Source organism: Schistocerca serialis, chromosome 2, assembly GCF_023864345.2.
Source record: "Schistocerca serialis cubense isolate TAMUIC-IGC-003099 chromosome 2, iqSchSeri2.2, whole genome shotgun sequence".
In the NCBI taxonomy this organism is placed as follows: domain Eukaryota; kingdom Metazoa; phylum Arthropoda; class Insecta; order Orthoptera; family Acrididae; genus Schistocerca; species Schistocerca serialis.
This window is the reverse complement of record NC_064639.1, coordinates 761090447-761116226: the sequence shown is the minus strand read 5'-3', so window position 1 is coordinate 761116226 and position 25780 is coordinate 761090447. Positions and strand designations below refer to the sequence as shown.

The window sequence follows — 25780 nt, the reverse complement described above, 5'->3', positions numbered from 1 at the left end:
GAACAACACACACACACACACACACACACACACACACACACACACACACATACACACACACACACACGTCTGAGGGAGGACTCGAACCTCCGGCGGGAGTAGCCGCGCAATCCGTGACATGGCGCCTCAAACCTCGCGGCCCAGAATTATAGTTTCCGCGTTTTATCAAAATCGGTCAAGTCAAATGCAGGGATGGTTACGTTGTACAGAGTAAGGTCAATTTCATTCCCAATCCTCATTCTATTACGGTTAATGATATAGCCGTTGACGAGACGTTAAACCGTACACTCCTTTCATTCCTACTGAGATGATTGCGATAGTCATCATCTCATAAGAATGGGAACGTAGCACCCAGAATCCATGAAGAAAGTTTATTCTGTTTCACAAATTAACTACCAGTTTCTGGATCGATGGAGGCGGCTTTTTTTTCCATTCCGCCTGACGCATTTGAACTGGTTGGACTGATGTGGTACGCTATATGTGGTACGCCCTATTTCATCCCATCAATGTACCACAGGAGTCACTCTGGTCTTTGATGATGTCACTCTAGTAAATTCATTCGATTACTCTAGTAAATTCAATCGATTTCCTTCGAGTAGCGGTGTAATGGTCCAAGATGAAACACAAAATGTCTAATTTTAAAGTGTTGGCGCAGTCTAAGAAGCATGTAATTTTTTAGACAAGGTTTTCACGATTGTCTGCTTTCATTTGCTACTAATAAAAACGAATGGTTTGAGGCCAAATCACGGGAAACAGGGCAACACCATCAATTAACTCCACTGAATTTCATTTGGGTTAACACCGTTAGCCAGGTCCACATATATTGATATCAAGATCATCCGGTATACTGAGAATGTCAAAGATCCCTCTAGGCTTTCTTGCGGCACCGGCGATATCAATTTCGCTCGCGTGCAATTTTCAGTGTCCTGTACACATTACTATCAAACATTCAGCACTAATCACACATTAGTGAAGATACTCTGTGCGGCTGTATCTATATCATCAGCGAGAACGGGGTACAGTATCTAAAGGAGGTCAGACATCTAGGCAGACTGAATCGACCTGTTCGACTACGTTCACAATTTGCAACATTTCGTGTTTGCGGAAACGGTACGTGCTTCACACACGTGATTCTTTCGTACTCGTCATTTATACTAAACTCGTGCTGTTTGTTTGGTACAGACATGTTTTGCTACCGCGACTATCCGTGAAAACTCTTTAGCTTACACCATAGTTTTCCCCGGTATTTGTTTTCAGATTAATAAGGCGATTAGTTAAATTAGCACACCGACATTAGCAAGCGGACAGACGTTTAGTTAAGGGTAGAACAGTCCAATGCCATCTAGTCAGTTTTCTACACACAGCTACATTAGCGCTGCAGATTACGCATTATTTCAGCGGTTATGTCGTCCAAAACACAGATCTCCATTGTGTTTCCAGTAACTCCAGCATCTCTAGTTCGAATTTCATTCACAGCCTATCAAAAATGGTTAAATGTACGCTGTCTCAGCAGCAAACCGATAGCTAACATACTTACTTGTTCAAAGTAATGAAATGCAACAAAGCACTTGCCAATATATGAACTCCTTCAATGAAGAAGACAAAGTGGAACGACAGTACGGAAAGTGAAGTTACGCTTCCAAGTAGGTCGTTTCTATAGTAAGAACATACCGCCGCATGACGCGCGAGGGGTGGGACGGAGGAGTGGGGATCTGAATTCAATCCGCCAGGTCCAGTTCCAGCGGAGGGTCCCTGAACTCTAAGGAAGTCTCTGTTTCACTGCAAGGTCCAGCGGCCGACCTTGGCGTATGGGTGTGGACTGGATGCTACTGGTATATAAAGGTGTGGTCAGCCGAATGTGAGGCACTTTACGGCAGCAAAGTCCACCACAAAACACACCATGAAGCTCCTGGTAAGTGTCGTCGCTTACGCTGTTAAGTTTTAAGCTTCGTCATATGTATCGAGTAATTAATATAGCAGGGACATCGACGGTATACTCCGCCACTTTTGTTTGCTCGTGTGATTACATCTCACTGAAGTTGGAAGTGAAGTTCTCTTAAAATAACTTTTATATATATTCGTAGAGGGACATCATTTACACTGATGGTAGCAGCTTCCGCGAAAAGTGACAAATTTTGGAGTCTGTCAACTATTTCAGCAAATTATTATTATAATAGTACGGCAAATGAGTCTTTTTGATTTCCCGAATTCTTCGCCATAAACAACGATTGTAGAAGACACGAGGAGAAATTAAATGTCACACACACCTAAAAAAAGTTGCAGTATCACGTAGTTATTTCAAGCAACGTCGACTAAATGTAACAAAACAAAATGAAACCTTTCAGGTGCTTATAGCACTTTCAGTGTAGTTTTTCAGGTTCAGCGCATAAATTTCGGTACATTATCTCAACAATGGAGCATATTCATCCCAGAGAACTTCAGCTGAATAAATGACTTCGTAAAAACTTTCTAAAAACACGAAGTACGGTATCTAACGCAGACCTCTTCAGAAACACTTAGACACTTTTAGTGCACTGTGTGAGATTCGTTACGTCCACAAAACGTGTGCACATTAGTTAAATGACGCACAGATAACGAAGCGAAGAATGATTACCAATGACTGACAACTATTTTACTCGAAGACACAGTATCTTTTATGAGATCACTATCGCTGGAATATTTAATTCTATGTAAAGGCTGGAAATTCGCTCAACTTCAATCGTGTCAAATCCCTGCAGATCGGTTCGAGACAGAACACTTTGCAAGCATCTATCCCGATTATACCTTTCTGGGGTACAACGTAGTGCACCTTAAAAGGTAATCATTTCATGCTCATAACCAATGTGGAGTACCATTTCCATTCAATCGTAATGCTACAGGTACTAGCCTTTCTTAACAGTCAATCGTAAAGCCTGCAGTAGCAATATCAGTGTTTAAAACACCATGTGCTGCTCACCCAATACCACACACATATTCCTAGTAAAGGAAATACTCTGAACAAACGTGAGGTGCCGAATTAAAATCATAAGGACCACAGGTTAGAGACTAACCGAAGCCTTTCAGTATTCGAGTCTACAATCATCATGCAACTTTTTTTGCTGTCCTTACTGAAAATATTTTGCTACTATCTCTCGCTCGGCATCGCTACGAGCAAACACGCCAGTCAATGTAGGACAAGCACAGTGCTTTTTCTATGTAATAGTTAAATTTACATGTTTGTCTGACGCGCATTATGCATAAACTTATTTTATAAACATCAAGTAACAAACTTCGAATTGCCATGGAGTTTAGATCGGGAACCTGTGCTCAATGCTTGTGGCAATTTTTTGTTTGGAAAGCACAGTACAACGTGGACGCCAAAGCACAGCATAATTCCGGATTTTTTAAAATTAAGAAATCACTGCCAGAGGTGAAAGAATTAATAAGTAAGAGAAAAAAACCCTAGGAGCATCAGCACAACTACTGAGAAGATCTTGATAACATTTCTAAGTGGTGCAGAAATTGGTAACTAGCTTTGAATATGCAGAACTGTAAAATTTTTCTATAATATCAATGCGCCAAGATGGAACGGGCGAAGTCGTACAAATAACTGGATGCATGAATTTGTAGAGTTGTGAAAAGAAATGATCACATAGGTTCACTCGTAATTAAAGCAGGTGGCATACTTCGGTTGATGCGCAGAATGGTAGGGAAATGCGGTCATTCTGTAAAAGAGACTGCTCACCAAACACTGTTGATCTGTCCTAGAATACTGCTCAAGTGTATGGGACTCATACCAAATAGATTAACAGGGGACATTGACGTATACAGGGAAGGGCAGCACAAATAGTCACCGGCTTCTCTGCCCCAAGGGAGAGAGTCACAGAGCGGCCGAAGAAACTCAAGAAACCCTCAGACCTTCAATTATTTTGTCAAACCATCATCACTATTTTGACCGTCTCAGGGCGCGTATCTACGTATTGTCAATACTAGAAATACTGAGGAGCAGTATGATGTCTCGCGAAATATTCTTAGTGTTGGCAATATCTACTGAATATGCGATGTCGAGAAATGACAGTTTGCAATATTCTCCATTCGGGTATTGACACAGCTTCATGAACCAGCCACACGGCGTTAGTGTGCACTGTTTATCATTACAGTTCGGCTTTGTGCATATCGTACCTCAGATTTAATTCTTCAAGTTGTCTTTCAACACAAAACAATTTTAATGGACATCTGTGAGGGTAATCATTGTAGACACCACTTTAGGATAGTCAACGGAGGATTCTCTATGACACCGCTCATTTTACTTATTTGAAAAGGTAGTATATGTTGGTGAATCAAATAGCAGCTTGGAGAAATGCTTTCACTTCAAAAAATACCCCATATATCTGCACTGACTAGTAAGAGGTCTGCGAAATGCGTGTCAATTTTACCAAGTTTTTTAGAAAACGTAAAAATAATGTTTTATGTTAATTGCATCAACATATCCTTGCAGGCAGATATTATTTCATAAACTTTTTATTAACTGTGTTTCTTTTATTAACTGTGTTTTTTCGAGCATTCGAATAATCTGCCTGTTGTCAGCAATCTCATTATTCCTAATCTCTCGTCGACTGCAACTGCCTCTCACATTAACGTATTTTGCTTCTCTATTTTACCTCTTGTCATCGTTAACAACTTGCACGGAATCTTTCGAATACGTGGTTCTGATCTGCCAGTAAATTAGCATTTGACCTGTCGCTTCTTTTCTTCAACCATTATCGGACACAGTTCCCCTTTTTCGCAATTTTTCTGTTGCTTGCAAGCTAGTAACATAATTGCAGCACACGCTTTCTTTTGAGTGTTCGGCATCTTAACCTTGTAGAACCGCGCAGTCATCTGTCAGTTTTTGTCAATTTCATCTGTGGCGTGCGGTTGCTTCAAGATATTGAAGGTTCGATAGACTACCATTGTGAATAAATACTGAACGTGTGCAGCTCCCTTAAACTGGCAAACGCCTGAAGATAGACGCAAACAATCCCGGGAGAGCTTACTCAGAAATTATGTAAGTTGAAGGTGGGGGGGGGGGGGGGGGGGTGAAGTAAATGGAAGAGAAGGAACTAAGGATATCAGCTGCATTGAGACTTGTGGATGTGGAATCAAATGGCTCTGAGCACTATGGGACTTAACTGCGGAGGTCATCAGTCCCCTAGAACTTAGAAGTACTTAAACCTAACTAACCTAAGGACATCACACACATCCATGCCCGAGGCAGAATTCGAACCTGCGACCGTAGCGGTGGCGCGGTTCCAGACTATAGCGCCTAGAACCGCTCGGCCACCACGGCCGGCGATGTGCAATCAGCGGCGAGTGAAAATGTGTACCGGACCAGGACTCGAACCTGGGTTCTCCTGCTTACTAGGAAGTCAAGTTAACCACTGCGCCACCCAGACAGCGTTTATCGCAAACGCGCCGACTATCTCGGCATGTTTAACGGCTGACCAACACGCCCACCTAGCGCCCGGACATGCCCGAAAGAACAAACATCACTCATTCACACAACTTATTTGGAAAATTTCTACAACGCTCTACAAATCGTTTATGTAGGGATCGCAAAGACAAGATTAGACTAATTACGGCGCGCACAGAGGCATTTAAACATACATTCTTTCCGCGCTCGAAACATAGATGGAACAGGAAGAAGCTGTAATAACTGGTACGAAACGAAGTACCGTTCTGCAGAGTATGAACGTAGAACTCCAGCCGTTTGTTTTCGCAGCGTGACAATTTGCTACTGGGCCACGGAGCCACACAATGGGGCCATTACAAGTTGGGAGCTGAGTGGTGTGGTGTGTGTTGCATGCAGGTGGTCCTCTCCGCTGTGGCCGCGTGCGCGCTGGCGAAGCCCGGTTTCGTGTCGCCGGTGGCGTACAACACGCTGGGCTACAGCCCGGTGGCCGGAGTGCTGGGCTACGGCGCGCTGCCGTACGCTGCCGCCTACCACGGCGTTGTAGCCGCCGCCCCCGCCGTCAGCGTCGTTGCGCCCGTGGGCCTGCGCACGCAGTACCACGCGCAGGACGAGCTGGGACAGGCCAGCTACGGCCACACGGAGCCCCTGCAGGCGCACGCCGCCGTGCAGGACGCGGCCGGCAACAAGATCGGTAGCTACAGCTACGTGGCGCCCACCGGCGAGGTGGTGCGCGCCGACTACGTGGCCGACGCGCTCGGCTACCGCGTGGCCAGCAACGCGCTGCCCGTGGCGCCCGCGCCCGTCCACACCGCCGTCGCCGACACCGCCGAGGTGGTGGCCGCGCGCGCCGCCCACCTGGCCGAGGTCGAGGCCGTCAAGTCGCGCTCCAAGCGCGGCATCGCCCCCGTCGTCGCCCCCGCCGTGGCCTACAGCGCGCCCGCCGTCGTCGCCGCCCCGGCAGTGACCTACGCCGCCCACGTCGCCGCCCCCGCGGTCGCCTACGCCGCCCCCGTCGCTGCCCCCGCCGTCGTCGCCGCCGCCCCCGCCGTGAGGACGGCGACCCTCACCACGGTGGTGAACAACCCCGGACACGCCGTCTCCTACAGGGTCGACTGAACCCGTTCCCCTACCCCGCCCGTCACTGACTTCTCGATACCGGCTCTGCGTTGACTTACCTTCGACTTCATTTGTGTGTATGTGTGTGTTTTGGGTTTAATAAATAATTATACACTACAGTAGCGCATTTCTTTTTATTTCTCTGTTTGCTGCTTAAAGTTCGTCGATTCCAAATCGTCTTGTTTACTTCTCATTGTTACTATCAACTACGCCACGGCTTAAATATTGCATCAGGGCGACAGTTATATGGTATATGAAGTATGTAAGAAAAGTGATGATACTGATTTTTTTATCTACCAATCTTTATTTTTGAAACAACAATATTGTCTCCTTCAAAGTACTGTATTTCCCTTCGGCAGCTATAAACCGGCTTGCCGTCTTTCCCAGTCAAGATAGCAGCACTGAAAGGCTTCAAATGATAGGGTCTTTAACATGTCGGTTCCATTATTTTGAATGCTCTCCAGAGTACCTAAACTATGTTCAAATGTGTGTGAAATCTTATGGGACTTAACTGCTAAGGTGATCACTCCCTAAGCTTACACAACCTTACACACACCCATGCCCGAGGGTGGACTCGAAACTCCGCCGGGACCAGCCGCACAGTTCATGACTGCAGCGCCCAAGACCGCTCGGCGAATCCCGCGCGGCCCTAAACTATGTCCTTTTACAACATTTCAATTTCGGGAAAAGAAAGAAGTCAAAAGGACTCAAATCAGGCGGATGGGGATGGGGAGGGGGAGGGGGAGGTGAGGGGGTTAACACGAAGAATGCCTTTTGAGGTCAAAATTTCCGTGTTGGAAGTGGCCGTGTGACATGGGGTGTTCTCATGATGCAGCATAGATTTTTCTGCAATGTCCGGTCCCACTCGACTCATCTTCTTCCTGAGCCACTCAAGCACATCTTTGTACAACACTTGACTGACAGTTTGTCCTGGATGAACAAATTCTTTGTGCACGATACCCGCACTGCGAAAAAAGAGCAAGGTATTGAAGCTGAAGGTCTCCCTAAGCGAGATTCACCTTCAACGTGTTCTCGGCCTTCCAAAAATGGTTTGTACCAACGACAAACTTGTGTTCTTGGTAGGGAATATCCCCCATAGACCTGTTTCTATTTTTCAGTGGTCACATTCGCGGATTCCTCAAGTTTTATGTTAAACTTGTTGGCATAACGCTGCTCTAAATATCGCTGTTCCATTTTCCTAACACGCAACAAAAACACAATTTCACTAATGGCGCTATCAAAAATCACGTGATGGCTGGGTGAAGCTGAAGCTCACACTGAGCACCTGGAAGGGATGAACACCCCGGTCTACACGAGAACAACAACACAGCGTTGGCAGATCGCTCGCAGTGTCGTCAGTCTCATTACTTTTCTCACACACCTCGTACAATGTGTCAAGGCTGTCACTACAGACGCCATTATTTGAAACTTAACTATGAAAAACTGTATCAAAAACGATGTGCTTGTGATAGATCATCACTGTGCCGTAGCACTGAAACAGTATCCTCCCATAGCACGCAAGTCAATAAAACAGAAAGCATGAAATATGGCAGGCTTTTAACTACCGACATGTAGTTTGCTCTCATTTAATTATTACAAATCGTACCGAAAACGACTCATTTTCCAGAGAACATCAATGTGCTGGTGCTTTCAAACAGCTTATATTCATTCCACGCACGCTGTAATGCAAAAACCACCAAATGCCTGTTGAACTCTATATGCTGTACTACAATACGCCGTCTCCAAAGTTCTACCTTTGACGTAAAACTGATTCTTCATCCGACTGGCCACCAGGCTGAAATATGACATGGAAGATTCTTCCTTTCACACTTCGCACCGTAGCGGAGCGTGGAATTGCACACTATGACGTCATCAGATCCTCGTCCACGAATGTTTTCGTCCCGTGGGTGAATGCCTTTTTACTTTACGCGAACAGACCCAGAGCACCGCGCGTACCTCCAAAGCTTCTCTTGCACTGAATTCTATTTCCTGCTTCCTGCCGCCAGTCACCCTCTACTTCGACTTGCACCAAGTCGTCCATCTTTCCTTTGGCCTATTTAATGATTTTCTACTTCAGGAAATAAAATGAGTGGAATTGAAAGGCCATCGATGTATGTCCATACGAGTGGCATGACTTGCCCATACAAGCCGTTTCGTTCTCATCAGGCCTACTACATTTGGGCTGTTGTAGGTCTCATCTAGCTCACAGTTATGCCAGATCCCCAATTCCCCAGCATCTAATGTTATACCGAACCACAGATCTTTCTTAAGCATCAAGACGTCCCACTAGGAAACGGGTATATTTTCTCCGGACACTTCAACTTTCGCAATCATAAAGCACTACGGGTTGGATCAGTGTTTTGTACAGCTGGAGTTTGAAGTTTCTTGACAGAATGTGAGACTTAAAAAGCTGACTGAGACGGAAATACAAATGATCTCCGGCTTGTATCCTCGCTTTGATCTCTGCTCCTCCAGTGGACACCTCCTTAAAGTAGCACTGCCCATGTGGGCAGAGAGCTTTGCATGATCAATTTGCAAGCCGGCAAGAACACTGACACAAATCAAAAATGCAATGACTACTTGAGGAAACACGACTTGAAAAATTATTTCTACAAAAGATTGAAATAATACAAGTTTCCTGTAAATTTCAAGTTAACATTGTTGGCAGTAAATTACATTACATTACCTACAAGTTGGGACGCTTCACACGTGTGTTTCATGGACATACTAAAGATGCCGTTTTTCTTGCCGGGGTGGATATGATGCTAAAATTCACGCCGGGAGAGAGCTTAGCTATTGGTAATGTCCCAAGCCGAGCAGGGCTTCGCTGATGAAGAAGATGATGTGTGTGTCACAGAACACTGCCATTCCACTCCGTATACTTCACCTGACACATTTTTAAAGAAAGGGGACGTGAACGTCGACAGCTGGAAGGAAAGCAATTTATCTACAGGAAGGTTACCCCAAAATCAAAACCGAGCGAGGTGGCGCAGTGGCTAGACACTGGACTCGTATTCGGGAGCACGACGGTTCAATCCCGCGTCCGGCCATCCTGATTTAGGTTTTCCGTGATTTCCCTAAATCACCCCAGGCAAATGCCGGGATGGTTCCTCTGAAAGGGCACGGCCGACTTCCTTTCCCATCCTTCCCTAATCCGATGAGACCGATGACTTCGCTGTCTGGTCTCCTTCCCTAAAACAACCCAACCAAAATCAAAAACACTGGACCTCCAGGTTGGAGGTTAGCGAAGGGTTACTACCCCATCACGGAAACTTGATAATGGTTAACAAACTACAAGGAAGCCTGACAGTTTCAAAGCGCTCCTCTTTGCTCAGCCTAATGAAATACAGAAAGTGCAACTGAACAGTATTCTGAGATATAATGGTAAGCATTAATTCGATAACTAGCTTATTTTCTCGTAAAATTTCAATGTAGCACTTTTCTTCAAAGTTTTAAATTAAGCTTTCTCAGAAAGTTATTTTTGACGCAGCAAGCACAGATTTTCTTCAACGTGCGTCGCCATATCCCATTAGATTAAGGTAAAACTGTTCCCATCCACGACATTGACTACAACACTGCGGTACTTTTACTTGCGAAGGCCCTGTTGAGGTGATACGTCGCTGAGGTCCTTCGACTTTTGAGCTGAATGACCCAGACAAATATAGGGTGACCTACAGTTTAAGGTGGACTCCGAACCACCGTGCAACTTCGTGATTTCCACATAGAAAAATAATTTCAAGAGATGAAAGAAGAAATAAGTAACACAAATAATCCTAGAATCGACAGGACTGAACGGAAGATCTTTGATTTGTGGTCCTACGACAATCTACTTAGCCACTGAGCAACAATTATCACGAATTGTTTCAATTAACATCATCATGGGCCGCTTCTAACATTTATGCTAGGTAAGAACCTCATGAACGGAGACCTGACGATACTTGGAATTCTCCGTGAAGCCAAACATACTCGATTAAGCCAAACGTATCATCTGCTAATTGTGGCAGATTGGAAGATACGCTTATCCCAGAGGTGACCTGAAAGTCTTGTCATTGACAGAGGTCCGTGAGGCTGTTCGCCAACGATGCTGTTGTCCGTAGAGTGGTTGTAAAAGTAGAAAACTGTGGAAAATGAATGGAAACGTACAGAGGATCAGCTACTCGTGCAGTGGCTGACAGCTGTCAATCAATCTCAAAAGCATGTCATCACTTTCGTATGCTACTTTCAAGTAAGCACCGATTTCTTTCTCGGTGAAAAGATCGTCTTGTGAAACGCAGTGCATTTCCATCAACTGATGTCTTCAGTCAAGAACTGATTCCCAACATGAAGGTAACAGGTAGAGTTGTAAACCTACCGTAGGCTACTGTAGACCATGAAAAACAAACGTAGACCACGTAAGGTTTTCTAGTAGCCTTGGTCAGTAAAGCTCGTAACCACATTACTTTAACGTTAGACGTGTTGCATACCTATCGGGCGTTACCTCACTTAGATCCCTTTGTTTGCGGATGGATCAGTGTCTTACTAGATTCCCCCAGAAACCAGAAGTGGTTAACCGTCTAGAAACTGAATGAGGATCAATAAAGAGCTGCGTCACCTATAGAACATTTTGTTATACTTAGTTATTCTCCTGTCTGTTGTCTGAAAATAAACTGTGTTTATGGCAAAGTTGAAAATGTCAATGTTTGATTCAGGTTTTATTCGAAAAATGTTGATTTGTAACATCAAACAGAGATGCATTAAAAATTTAAAAAAATTCAGGTTTATCATATAGCGATAGAAAACACAATCCCCCAAACACAGGCAAAGTTTTTAAAAAAATCCGCAAAATAGAAACATATCAGATATGTCGACGAGATTAAATAAAACATGTTTCTGTTCTTCATAAACAACTTTCGCATTTATCGGTTATAGCAGAAAACTTGCCTTTGATGAAGAGCGTTCTATTGGATACAAAATAACAACAAAAATCATATAGATTTTTTTATGTTTGAGCATGTAAACTGTATTTTCATCAAAAATGACTGCTTTGGTTACATACAAACGTAAAATTTGCGCGATCAACTCATTTTTATTAGTTATAAAATGCAATTTATATTTCGTAGGAATACAGACTACACACTGGACTAACACTGAACGATCTGTGGTTCTAATTATCTGAAAAACAAATAAACAAAAAACAAAGGGAAGTCGCCGACTCTCAGTTGCTTCACACACATTCATTTATGTTCCTTTTCCTACCAATGCTACTAGTCCGACCGGTAATCCTACCACTTGCTACGCCATTTATATACTGTAGCAAAACTAGTAAACCGTAGTTTGCAATAACAGGTGATGGGCTGGGCTGTGCGCCCATTTGGCTGAACGCGGCACATCGACAGAGTCAGTTACGCGGTATTGTTTTTCAACGTCGATATACAAATCTTTGCCAGGACTGAAAGATGCGATACGTGACATAAAAAAAAATCCTCCGACCGCATGATGACTGAACCCACATACCTTTGAATTCGTTGCCTGACACCCTCTAGCCACTGAGACACTTATTCACTTGTGTCACTAAAAAGTAAAACATAACGCATCGAAGAGCTGTTACTGATAAGTAATGACTGTGCTGGTGTTTTTGCACATACAAATGGCACAACATTGCAAGATAATGTCACAGCAGGTACATTCTTTTACAAAACGTGGCTGACAACGGTGGAAATACACTGAAGCGCCAAAGAAATTGGCATAGGCATGCGAATTCAAATAAAGACGTATGTAAACAGGCAGAATACGGCGCTGCGGTCGGCAAAGCCTATTTAAGACAACAAGTATCTGGTGCAGTTGTTAGGTCGGTTACTGCTGCTACAATGGCAGGTTGTCAAGATTTAAATGAGTCTGAACGTGGTTTTATAGTCGGCGAACAAACGACGGAACACAGCATCCTCGAGATAGCGATCAAGTGGGGATTTTCTCGTACGACCATTTCCAGAGAGTATCGTGAATATGAGGAATCCGCCAAAACATCAAATCTTCGACATCGCTGCGACCGAGAAAAGATCCTGCATGAAAGAGACCAACGACGACTGAAGAGAATCGTTCAACGTGACAGAAGTGCAACCATTCTACAAACTGCTGCCGATTTCAATGCTCGGCCATCAACAAGAGGCAGCGTAAGGAACCATTCAACGAAACATCAACGATTTGGGCTTATGGAGCTGAAGGCCTACTCGTGCACCCTGATGACTGCACGACACAAAGCTTTACGCGTCCCCTGGGCCCGTCAGCACCGACATTGGACTGTTGCCGACTGGAAAATTGTTGCCTGGTCGGATGAATCTCGTTTCAAATTGTGTCAAGTGGATGGACGTGTACGGGTATGGAGACAACCTCATGCGCCATCGACCCTCGTCTCAGCAGGGGACTGTTCAAGCTGGTGGAGGCTCTTTAATGGTGTGGAAAGTGTGCGGTTGGAGTGATATGGAACACCTGATACGTCTAGATACGACTCTGACAGGTGACACGTACGTAAGCATCCTTTCTGATCACCTGCATCCACTTAGGTCCATTGTGCATTCCGACGAACTTGGGCAACTGAGCAGGACAATGCGACACCCCACATGTCCAGATTTGCAACAGAGTGGCTCCAGGAACACTCTTCTGAGTGTAAGCACTTCCGCTGGCCACCAAACTCGCCAGACATGAACATTACTGAGCATATCTGGGATGCCTTGCAACGTGCTGTTCAGAAGAGACCTCCATCCCCTTGTACTGTTACAGAGTTACGGACAGATCTGCAGGATTCATGGGGTCAATTCCCTCCAGCACTACTTCAGACATTAGTCGAGTCCATGCCACGTCGTGTTGCGGCATTTCTGCGTGCTCGCGGGGGCTTTACACGATATTAGGCATGTGTACCAGTTTCTATGCTTCTCCAGTGTTTCAGCGAACATACGTTACGCCTGTAAGTTTCAAGTAGCAGTGTATCACACAGCAATATCCTTCCTTCTTACGACCACACAAAGCTTAAACTCTGTAGTAAACAGAAGTAATAAGTGTTCTGTGCCTTATCGAGTGCGACTATGTATGCAGCTTTGGTGCAGTTTCTCCTTGTTCCGACACTAGGGACGATTCGTCAGGCAATTTATGACACTGTGTTGCCAAACTCAGCGGCATGACTTGTACCGACCGACTAGTGGTTCCTTAATCTTCTGCCACGGTCACTGTGTGACGGTTCTGGGAGTACTGGATGCCGATGGTGTCGGCATATTTTCTCCTCTTGTCGTTAATATCAGGTCCGCCACACTTTTAAATAGCTCCTCATTCCTCCTGCTCACAGTAAGGTGACCACGACCCAGATGTACAAAGTAAAAATCCTTGGCTCCATTTGTCAGCCTGACGTGCAGACAGCTCAGCAACGTGAACAGACATATCAGTCTCACGCTACAAGATAGCATTTCTGAGAAGGTGTTGCGTTTGTGCCTGGCTACCAGATTCCTCTTCTGCACTAATTTAGACTCTTAAGAATCCCGCCCTCCACCCCTCTGTCCCAGTCAAACTCTCATTGTTATATGCGTTAGTAATTTCAGTATTTTGCTGTTGCAGTGGTCTTCAGTCTGAAGACTGGTTTGATACAGCTCTCCACGCTAATCTGTCCTGTGCAAACCATTTTTTTTCTCTCTGGATAACTACTTCAACCTACACCCATTTGGACCTGCTTACTGTTTTCGAACTTCCATGACTACTAAACTGACGATTCCTTGATGCCTCAGGATACGTCCTATCAACCGATCCTTTCTTTTAGTCAATTTATGTCATAAAAGTCTATGTCCCTCAATCCCTCAACTCGATATAGTACATCCTCATTAGTTATTCGATAGTCTACTAACCATCAGAAATCTTCTGTGTTATTAAACTTCAAAAGCTTTTATTCTCTTCTTGTTTAAACCTCTTATCGTCCACCTTTCATTTCCGTAAACGGCTACACTCCACACACGTATCTCCAAAACACACACCCCAATACTTAAATTGCTATGAGATGTTAACAGAGTTGTCTTTTTCAGAAAGACTTTTCTTGCTATTGCCAGTCTACATTTTATATCCTCTGCACTTAGGCCCGTCAGTTAATTTGCTGCCAAAATAGCAAAATTAACCCGTCACTTTAGTGTCTCGTTTCCAAATCTAACTCCCATAGAATCGCCTGATTTCATTCGATTATATTCCATTATACTTGTTTTGCTTTTGTTGATGTTCATCTTATACATTCCTAACAAGACACGTCCAACCTTTTCACTGCTCTGCTCTGCCCTTTGTATCCCATAGTAGCTAACCTTTTTACGGAAGACTTAGAGGATAAAGCACGTTAGTCAGCGGTGTTGAAACCTAAATATTTGTGTAGATATATGGACGACACTTTTGTTGTTTGCCCACACGGAGCAGCAACGCTTCCTGCATTTCTGGAACATCTAAACTCCCTCCATCCCAGCATTTGCTTCACCATGGAAGTGGAAAAAAAATGGGTGAGGTCCCGTTTCTTGATGTCATGGTCCACAGAAAAGAAGATGGTTCCTTGGGTCACAGTGTGTTTCGCAAACCGACTCACACTGACCTATATATACGTGCTACGAGCTGCCGTCACGCATCTCAACGCAGTGGCGTGTTGCGGACTCTTGTTCTTAGGGCCAGAATTATCTCTGATGCAGGGAGCTTATCAGCAGAGCTTAGCCATCTTCGCTCCTGTTTGCACAAAACGGGTACTCTGATATACAGATCCGTAGTGCATTTAAACCTTCTCGCACTAAAGCTCTAGAACAGCCAGAAGAAACGGAAAACTCCGCGAGGATGGTTTTACTACCCTACGTTGGCGGCGTGTCCTTTAAGATAGGCGGGTTGTTCAAAAAACACCAAATAAAACGTGTCTTCCGCCCTCCAGCACGAGTACAAACTATGCTGGGTTTTGTTAAAAACGACCTAGGTCTAAGGAGACCAAGGATATATAAAATCCCGTGCCAGTGTGGTAAATCATACATTGGCCAGACATTTCGCACTGTTAAGGATAGATGTACTGAGCACAGACGTCACACCAACCTGGGTCAGCCAGCAAAGTCTGCTGTGGCTGAACACTGTCTTGACACGGGACACAGCATGAACTACGGAGAGACCAAGATCCTTTCGTCCGCTTCCACGTACTGGGATTCCACCTTAAAGAAGCAGTCAAAATTCATATAAGTAACGACCTGATCAATAGAGACAAGGAATTTCAACTCAGCAAGGCATGGGAACCAGCACTGGCGGTAGTAAGGCATCGTCGGCCGCAGTCAAACGAATCAGAGTCAACACATACGAATAAACAATGTCCGCACATTTAAATTGGGCGCCAACACGCTGCCCGCACGCACGCTATGCCGCTATTTATGACCGCGCTTTTCCCGCGTCGCGAATGAGAAGCCCGTGGCCTGTTTGTACGGCAGGGGCCACTGGAGGTCGCCGTGCTCTATGATTCGTCTACGATGACGTTATAACCTTAAACCTTGGCGCCTGCGCTTCTCTAGCGAGCCAGCGTATACCGTATATTGGCGAGCCATTGCAGTAACACGTCAGTCAGCACCTGAAGACAACGAGCAGCTGTCTAGTGAAATATTGTGCGGCTTCCACGACATTATCCGACGCGACGCCCGCGAACCAAGGAAGCAGTTACTACGTCGGGAAAGTCTTAAATAGCACAAGTGTAGAACTGTTCGGGTAATAACAAAAATAAATAAATAAAATAAAAATATTTGCTGAATGCACTTTCATTTCGCCCACCACGCATAAGCACATACGTCTTTGGAACACCACTTCATCGTATATGACAATTTGGTAGTAATGATTATACACGTTTCGCTATCAGTAAAATGTCGAAATAAAAAATAAAATAGTGAGCGGGAGGGGATTTCGAAAAAAATTACTTTTTCGACAAATCTTGGTGCACCGTTGTAAGGTAGAGGCGTGGACAAAACGAGCGCGACCCCTCGCCTTTTCGTTATGCTGATCCGCACAGCTTTAAAGTCTTCTACACAGCAAACAGGCAAGGCGACGAAGTGCTACCAACATACTATGCACAGACGTGAAACTGAAAAACTATCCGAAATTTGTGACTGTTTTCAATCATGTGTAAGACTATATCAATGCTGAGTAGTGTCTTAATCACAACACCTAAGTATAAGACATAAATGAAAGAAGAAACGCTAATTAGTATGAACTGTACTAATAAAAATGAATTTCAGCTTATAGAGATAACATAACCGTGTTAGTAAGACAAAGTATCCCAGATCGTTACGAATTAGCAAAATATAATGCGCATTCGGCGGCGAAATGGTCTGTGCCAACGTTCAGACCAGTCATACTGGATTACCGTTGCTGACCTACCATGAAAGTGTGCAAATTTAGCAATTCGTGAAGAATCATAACGAAATTCAGTTTAAAATCATTCAGTGCCACACTTAAGTCAATTCAGTCATTGACAGAAGCGGAAAAAAGGCAGCAACAAGTATGACATTCTACGAGTTTTATATCGACATCCATGGGGCGCCGGTACAGAATAAATGTAGCAATAAAGCGTATTCGGGGTGCGAGAATTTCTTAAAATTCCTTTACTGATAGTCTATCTGCCTCCAACGAGATTAGAACCGAAAACAAACCAGACCTCCCTTGCAAAAAAATGGCTCTGAGCACTATGGGACTTAACTGCTGAGGTCATCAGTCCCCTAGAACTTAGAACTACCTAAACCTAACTAACCTAAGGACATCGCACACATCCATGTCCGTGGCAGGATTCGAACCTGCGACCGTAGCGGTCGCGCGGTTCCAGACTGTAGCGCCCAGAACCGCTCGGCCACTCCGGCCGGCACCTCCCTTGCAGTAGCAAATACCTTTCACTACGCTAGCAGACAACCCAGGCAAATAGCCCTCTATGATTACCCGAGACATGAATAATCCGGCAATTTCGCAATGAAAATGCCAAAATTATCTGCAGTTTCTGTTGCACAGAGCTTTCTGGACTCAAAAATATGAATTGTCTATCTTTATGTCACCGCTTATGAGACAATCATTCTGGATGTTTATCGAAATAACAACAAACTGTTACTAGCGAGTAAATTTAGTAGGATAATTCTGCACCACCCCAGGAAACAAACGGCGACGTAGCTGCCAAACGTATTCTACAATGTTTAGATTTCTCCATTAGACGTGCCACAGCCAGAAAACGTTCATTAGCCGAAGTGTTCCTTAAGGTAGCAAGCAATGGGAATGCTCACGTCTAAAACGCGGTGGTATTAATAGTGGGATCGAATTACCACGTGTATAGGCAAATGGATTTTATTTGCATTCCTGTAAACGTGATTTGGATCGAAAGCGTAGTTACGATTAATATGCTGATGTATCGACTGCAACTAGAACATTTAGAATAAAGAGTAGGCGGAATTATTATGCGGCCCTCATCTTCGGTAACTGTGGTAGCTATTTTCTTTGTTAGGATTTCGTCACGAAAATCGGTAAAAATGGAACCCTACTAGTCTCACTTTCTTGACCGTCAATCTGTCTACCCAACCCTTAAAACCCGTTAACCTCGAGTACGGGTGGACATAATAAGCGGAAATGTATCGTACTTCCTTCGGTATAGGGTCCCTTGGAGGTGTAAAAAAGTGAGCTATGTCAACGCAATCTATAGATACGTCCGTTTGTATAAAGAAAATTTACACTAAAGGTCAAAAAATGACTCTAAGAACTATGCCACCAAACTGATCAGTCCCCTAGACCTAGATCTACTTCAACCTACCTAACCTAACACACATCCATGCCCGGGGAAGGATTCGAACTGACGGCGCAAGCAGCCGCGCGGTCCGGGATATGACGCCGTTGAGCCCACGGCTAATCCGCGCCGGCAAGCTGTTACTATCATCCGCTGTTACTAAAAAGTTATTCACTTCTGGTGAATGATTCTCTGTGCAGTTTATTTAAGAAAGAATACCTAAAATATATCTGATGTTACGGAAGAGGAAGGACGCCTAATTCATTTCCCCTTGTCTTTATTCATGATGTTAGATTCGCAACCTGGGCATACGTAATATCCTAACCACACTTTAGATCCAAGTCATAGCCACAGATATGCGAATACAACACATTGGCTTATACTTGAGGTATTTCGTTTTTCACGAAGTGGTGGCAGACGATGCTGTGGCGTCTTCGGAGCGCGAGCTTCTCCAGCACATCAGCTGAGCGAACTTGATTAGTATGTTGGTAGCACTTCGTCGCCTTGCCTGTTATGCTGTGTAGCAGACTTTAAAGCTATGCGGATCGGCATAACGAAGAGGCGAGGGGTCTCGCTCGTTTTGTCCACGACTAACTATAGAACTTTTTAAAATTTTTTTCATAGTTGTTACTGTCTCAACGGTATTTATTCAGAAATACTAAACTTTTTTTTTCTACAAAGGGACTGTTTCACCTCCTTAACGGTCATATGGACACACAAATACTGTCTCTCACTCATCTTGCTTTACACTACAACGCATTAAAAGCTGTAATCGAAGTGTATTTCTTGGGTGGGTTTACTTGCTCGGTTCTCAACTTCTATTAGGTTAGTCCAACAATGATCACCTGTCTTCCCTTTGTTGGTATTTGTGCATGTGTATGAGAGGGTTTTCTATAAATTTTGTACCCTAAAGTTTCGCCATTTCTGCCGAGTACGCGTACATCTGAAAACGAAATCAGTTAACGACAAGGGATCTTGACATAAGTAACACAAAAGAAGTCATTTATCCACTTACAAAGCTAGTTATGCACTTCCAGCTCGTCATTAGGTCTGTTAAAAATGACAAATCCATTTTCCAGTATCGGTGTTTGCTGTAAGACACCGTCACCAGCTGCAAGAAAGTTTTACTGCAGGCAGAACCGCCGAAATCTTGTGAACACCACAATGTAGATGATACAAAATGAACATGAATAGTCGTCTGAAGATTAAAGTGTCGTTTCAAAACTTGTAATGGGATTATTTCTTACTAAGTAGGAAAGCAACAGAGATGGTAGTTCATTTTTACTTCCAGTAATAATCCACCTGTCAACACAACTCTGTTAATAATAACAGAACTAGAAAGCAATTAAGGTCTGACTAACCTAGCAGAATACGGCGCTGCCGTCAGCACCGCCTATGTAAGACAAGTGTCTGGCGCAGTTGTTAGATCGGTTACTGCTGCTACAATGGAAGATTATCAAGACTTAAGTGAGTGAACGTGGTGTTATAGGCAGCGCACGAGCGATGGGACATAGCATCTCCGAGGTAGCGATGGCGTGGGGATTTTCCCGTACGACCATTTCACGAGTATACCGTGAATATGAGGAATCCAGTAAAACATCAAATCTCCGACATTACTGCGGTCGGAAAAAGATCCTGCAAGAACGAAACCAACGACGACTGAAGAGAATCGTTCAATGTGACACAAGTGCAATCCTTCCGCAGATGGCTACAGATTTAAATGATGGGTCATCAAAAAGTGTCTGCGTGCAAACTATTCGACGAAACATCGTGATATGGGCTTTCGGAGCCGAAGGCCCACTCGTATACCCTTGATGATTGCACGACAAAAAGCTTTTCGCCCCGCCTGGGCCCGTCAGCACCGACATTGGACTGTCGATAATAATTGGAAACATGTTGCCTGGTCGAACGAGTCTTGTTTCAAATTGTATCGAGCAGATGGACGTGTACGGGTATGGAGGCAAGCTCTTGAATTCATGGGCCCTGCATGTCAGCAGAGGACTGTTTAAGCTGATGGAGGCTCTGTAACGGTGTGGGGCGTGTGTAACTGGACTGATGTAGGACCCCCGATACGTCTAGATACGACTCTTCCAGGAACATTCTTCTGAGTTTAAACATTTCCTATGGCCACCAAACTCCCCAGACATGAACATCATTGAGCATATCTGGGATGCCTTGCAATGTGCTGTTTAGAAGATATCTCCACCCCCTCATACTCTTACGGATTTACGGGCAGCCTTACAGGATTCTTGGCGTTAATTCTCACTAGCACTACTTCCGACATTAGTAGAGTCCATGCCAAGACGTGTTGCGGCACTTCTGCGTGCTCTCGGGGACCCTACATGGGCAGGTGTACCAGTTTCTTTGGCTCTTCAGTGTAGATGGACACGTAACTTATGTCTGAGGACGGTAACAGCAAAACATTCACGCTGGCATCTTCCCCAACGATGAAAAACAAAAGAAAGAGCTTGGTAGAGTTAATATAAATACAGAGGCTTCCGCGGGCGACGCCTATCTCACTAAAACCCTTCTGGTTGAACTACAGCGTCATCTCACAAAATGCTAAAATAAACCTACGTTATGGCCAGGTTGCATAAGCCTTCCAATTGCTGCCTATTGCCAGCAAGCCGTGTAAACTACAAATAATCTGCCAAATATCCATTCCCCCTCTCCTACCACCCATCAACGTTATTTAGGAGCAATAAATTACGAAAAATGCACCGTCAGAAGTCTAGCGTCACCTTTACAAAAATCCACTCCTCTGCTAATTGATCTTTGCCAGGAGGCGGGGGGCCGCCGCAAGACTGCCGAAACGTTTAGTTGATTTTAGTATTTTATAAGATGACGCGGCATTACAGCCGGAAGGATTTTAATGATACTGACAGAGCTGGTTTGAAACTGGGCCAGAAAATAAATTACAATAAGACCCAAAATAGTTTGTAATTTACACATCACTAAGATAATTTTACAAATTAACGCAAACACAGATGTAAGGTACCTGGCCGACATCCAACATTGATTGTAGAGGTCGCTGAAGCACGCTTGTGCAGCTCATGACTCCCAGGTAAGCTGCGATCACAGTGGCACCGATGTCAGTGGATAACGCGGACGACCAACATTGGCCGATCTTTTCACATAAGTATGCCACTACGAGCGCGGTCACAATGTAGTCGATCTCATCGCCCGAGCGTACAGATTTCGGACGACAATCGGTGGAATCCAAATCTTTCGTTTCCTTTCTTTCTTTCCTTTTTTGTTATAATGGCAGACACGACACGAAACATGGACTGTGAGAAACTGACATTTTTAGTCAAAGGAGCAGTTTGTGGTATACTCAGGATGAAAATATAATAATTGGGATAGAGTTAGGAAACTATGGACTGAAATCGCAGATTTATTGGAAAGCACAAATAGGCAAAATCTTCATCCGAAATTTCAAGTTTACGTATAACCTCGAAAAAAAAATTTGTTCTGGTGACAAGGATAGCGAATTTTATGCTTAAAGTTACTGCAATGGATCTTTTTAGGTTGTGGTAGGTGGACATTAGCTGTCTACACATTATTAATACTACTTAGTCTCATTTTTGTAAACTTTGTCTTTGTCTTCCACAATTATACTGAATAACAGTCACTGAAAGTTAATTGACGTATGATGTGTCGACAGAAGTGCCGACACAGTGTGGTTTGAGGAGACCGAAATGCACGCTATAAGCTCACGCAGGATGGCGTGAGGTCTGAAACAGGATACGTAATGAATGCTATAAAGAAAAGTACGTAGCTTCTGGAATACTTAACTTTAATCCATCATTTGTATACATCGTTCTTGATGAGACTTGCTTCATACGATAACTATCAATTGCTATGGCGCCTTGCTAGGTCGTAGCCATTAACTTAGCTGAAGGCTATTCTATCTTCTCTGCAAATAAGCGAGGCTTCGTCAGTGTTGCATCGCTAGCTAAGTCGTCCGTACAACTGGGGTGAGTGCTAGTACGTCTCTCTAGACCTGCCGTGTGGTGGCGCTCGGCCTGCTATCTGACAGTGGCGACACGCGGGTCCGACGTATACTACCGGACCGCGGCCGATTTAAGGCTACCACCTAGCAAGTGTGGTGTCTGGCGGTGACACCACAAAGTATGTCTGCACAACTTCAAATAAATTCAGCAAAACAGATTTCGAATACTTGTAGAGGTGTGATTCGAGCTCTATTAATAAATCTGAAATTCACATCAAAGACGCAGTTCTGCATCAAGTAAAACTAGAAGTGACATACTGATATGTGACGTATGGCGATTCCATCTTCCGATAATTAGTCCTATACGACGTTCTGAAAAGCACAGTTGCGAAGTTTTTGTACGATATTTTGGATGCTGTTTACGATGTCTTAAAAACCAATTTAAACGTTAATATTTTCACTCTTGCACCCCAAGTACTACGAAATTTTTAATTTATTCTACACAGAATTTGGAGCTATGCGTCGTGCAAGTGCACTAGAAGACACTGTAATATATTTGATTTTCTTTATTAAAAGCTTCCCTGAATCTGAAATAATACTGTCACCAGAAATTTTGTTACTTGCTTTTTCAAATCCTCTTGGCAAGAGTTAAAGAGCAGTGAAGTTTCCGGTACTAGAATCTGATTATCTGCATATACTGCCAGTACTATACTAATTTTCACCATTTTTAGAATAAAATGAACCGCTGTGAAACCACGAATCTACCTTTCATTAATTAAATAAACTTGTTTATTCACACAGAAATTTTATCCGTGCACCATACAATGGAAATATCTCCTTTCACCATATAAATTAACCATAATGTGCTCATAGCCTCATTGACAAAAACTTTGTGCACATCCTGCCACTGTAGCATAATAAACCATATTCTGGGCAGCGTATTTTTGAGAGATCCTTAGTGTGGTGTATCACTGGAACTACACATTTTCATAATACACGCATATAGATATGTAAGACAGCATGTTAGCTTCAAAGGTGACACCCCTTTCTGACGCTAATTGGTGGTGAGAAAGGAACGTGGCTCGTGGCTTCACAAAGTTAAAGCGTTATTAACATTTGTGGCATGGTATTTTTTCCTTCATCTCATATATTTGTAAAACTTGACTGGTAATTATAAAGATTGAAGACAAAGTGTACAGTACTCGTCACATTCTTTTCGGGACAGATATAGCTCATTTACATATTTTCAGTATGTTTTTAAAAGCATTGCAGCACTCGTCTCCAAGCACAGAGGCGTCGTGGTATCCATCCCACTGTTGGAGGTTAAAATCGAACCTGCTTCATACTTAGGATAGATTCTAACCTAACCTTACCTCTTCGACCTCGCCAATAACTGGCAAATGAGACCGTGACCAAGTTGCCGACCGATGTTACCGTTGCCGATACCACTGTGAACGCAACCTTAGACTATTCCAGCTCTGTAAGCGACTGAAATTTTTATTGCTAGTATTTGATCGAATATAAGAGAGGCGATAAACTACCAGACCGCGCGGCCCGGTCATCACCGCAGCAGCAGGAGCATAAATTTGACATCTATTGCTGGACAAAGACTTGCTCTTGACTTCGCGCACTGTGTTCTTCATCTTTACACAGCCATATTGCTCCAGCATTTTATGTAATATCATCTGAATACCTTCCCCTGGATGATCGTCTCAGTATTCTATTAACTGTTGGCATCCATGTACCATCCATTCACCTGGCTACATGACCGCCCACTCAGTTTCAATTTCGTTACAGATATACGTAATTAGGTCTTCCACCGCCCTACTCTACAATTCTACTGAGCCGGGGCGTCGTATAGAGAGGAAGCACAGGAGCACGAAATATGGTGCTGAAGCAGAGGTCCTGCGGCCTATTATGCTATTATGCAAGCCGGGCGGACGGAGTCTCCGGCAGCGTGTCCTGGAGCAGCCGGTATTTCCACGGCTAATTCCCAAGGTGAGCCACGGGCGTGGCAGGGCCAGCTACGCCGACGCCGTTACCGGCCTGGGGACCCCACTTTGTCGCGTCGCGACGCCGCTACTCCACTTGCTCCTACAACACTTGCAACGAGCAACCGCCACCTCTTGTGCCTGGCATACAATGGCCAGTACGCACTTGCAACACTTGGCAGTGAGCGCAGATAGTACGAGAGGAAAGATTAGGTTCTCGGCCTGGCACACAGATGGTGGTGCATCAATCACGCTGGTAGGCATTGCCCAATTACGTACGTCAAGTGTTCGCTTGAGCCGCGGAATTGCTTCGTTTACAGTGAGTCCAAAAAGTATTCGTCTACCTGTATACATTTTAAACACTAATTCTGTAGCACGTGAAAAGAATCGAAAATAAAGAGGAAAGCACCTCAGCAAATCATTTTTATTGAAAAACAAGGTTAAAAATTAAAAAATTCTATACAAAGCTTGCACCATCTGAATAGTCTAAAATTCGCGCCCTAGTGTTGGCTGACCCACGGTATACACTAGCATCAAACCTCCGCAGCCACAGACGGCCACATGTTTTTAGCGGCGCCGGGATAGTACAATTTGCACCATGGTCCATAAGGCTAGTGGGACGACCCTAACTGCAACAAAACTTGTTCCACGCTTGCATAATAAATGCAAATCCTCTTACGAGCAATCGGCAGACCTAGACTGACTGTTCAGTCGGTAATATACCGCTTCTGCTTAACCGTAACATTGAGAAACCAGCCACAAACCGGAGGTCCTCGCTCGTTGACCGACAAAGGCGTGAGGTTTATCGTGAAGGAATTTAGGAAAAATCCTAAAATCAGTGCTCCTATGTTGGCTGGGGAGTTAGAGTCGAGGAGCAAGAAGTTAGGCGTCGCCACAGTCACGAATACCTGCAAGGAGTACCGACATAATAACCTGGTTTCTCGTAAGAAATTTTGGCTCAGTGAAAAAAAAATCAGAAGTAGAGTCTTCATTTTAGTTTTATTTTCTGATGAAAGTAAATATAACATATTCCAGTCAGATGGGAGCGAATATCGTGGGTTTAATAAAGGGCACAATGGATCACAAGATATGTGTCAATATCTTAACGGAAAATACAAATGCTAGTGTCGAAAAAATAGGTCTCCAAAGAAACTACACCTTTCAACAGGGCAAAAACGCGAAGCGTACGGCTAGAAATACGAGGATGTGGCTCCTATACAACACACCGAAACAACTCAACAACCCTCCTTACAGCCCAGATATTAATTTCATTCAAAATCTTTGGAAAGTGCTGGAACAGAACATCACAGCAAGACCCATTTCTAAGAAGAAAGGCTTAAAGCAAGCTCTTCAAGAAGAATGGAACAAAATTCCATCCTCTGCCACAGCAGATTTAGTCACCTCTATGCCCAGACAACTGCAAGCAGTTAATTTCTGCAACTTAAAGCATGCGAAAGCTCTAAATGTCAAAAATATGAGTTAATGAGTGCTTTGTGAAATAGCTTTTGTATGAGATTTTCCATTTT

General features: G+C 44.0%; 2 protein-coding genes across 3 annotated transcripts in view; one reads left to right on the top strand and one right to left on the bottom strand.

The window, feature by feature from the left end:
* Positions 1 to 25780, bottom strand: part of LOC126457972 (vacuolar protein sorting-associated protein 18 homolog) — a 260426-nt gene that overhangs the window by 91822 nt on the left and 142824 nt on the right. The gene's annotated exons all lie outside the window — the stretch shown is intronic.
* On the top strand, positions 1760 to 6669 carry LOC126457973 (cuticle protein 16.5-like). Its single transcript, XM_050094734.1, has 3 exons — positions 1760 to 1912; positions 5828 to 5987; positions 6411 to 6669. Exons 1-3 carry the CDS (start codon positions 1901 to 1903, stop codon positions 6545 to 6547), a joined length of 309 nt encoding a protein of 102 aa, XP_049950691.1. The 5' UTR covers positions 1760 to 1900; the 3' UTR covers positions 6548 to 6669.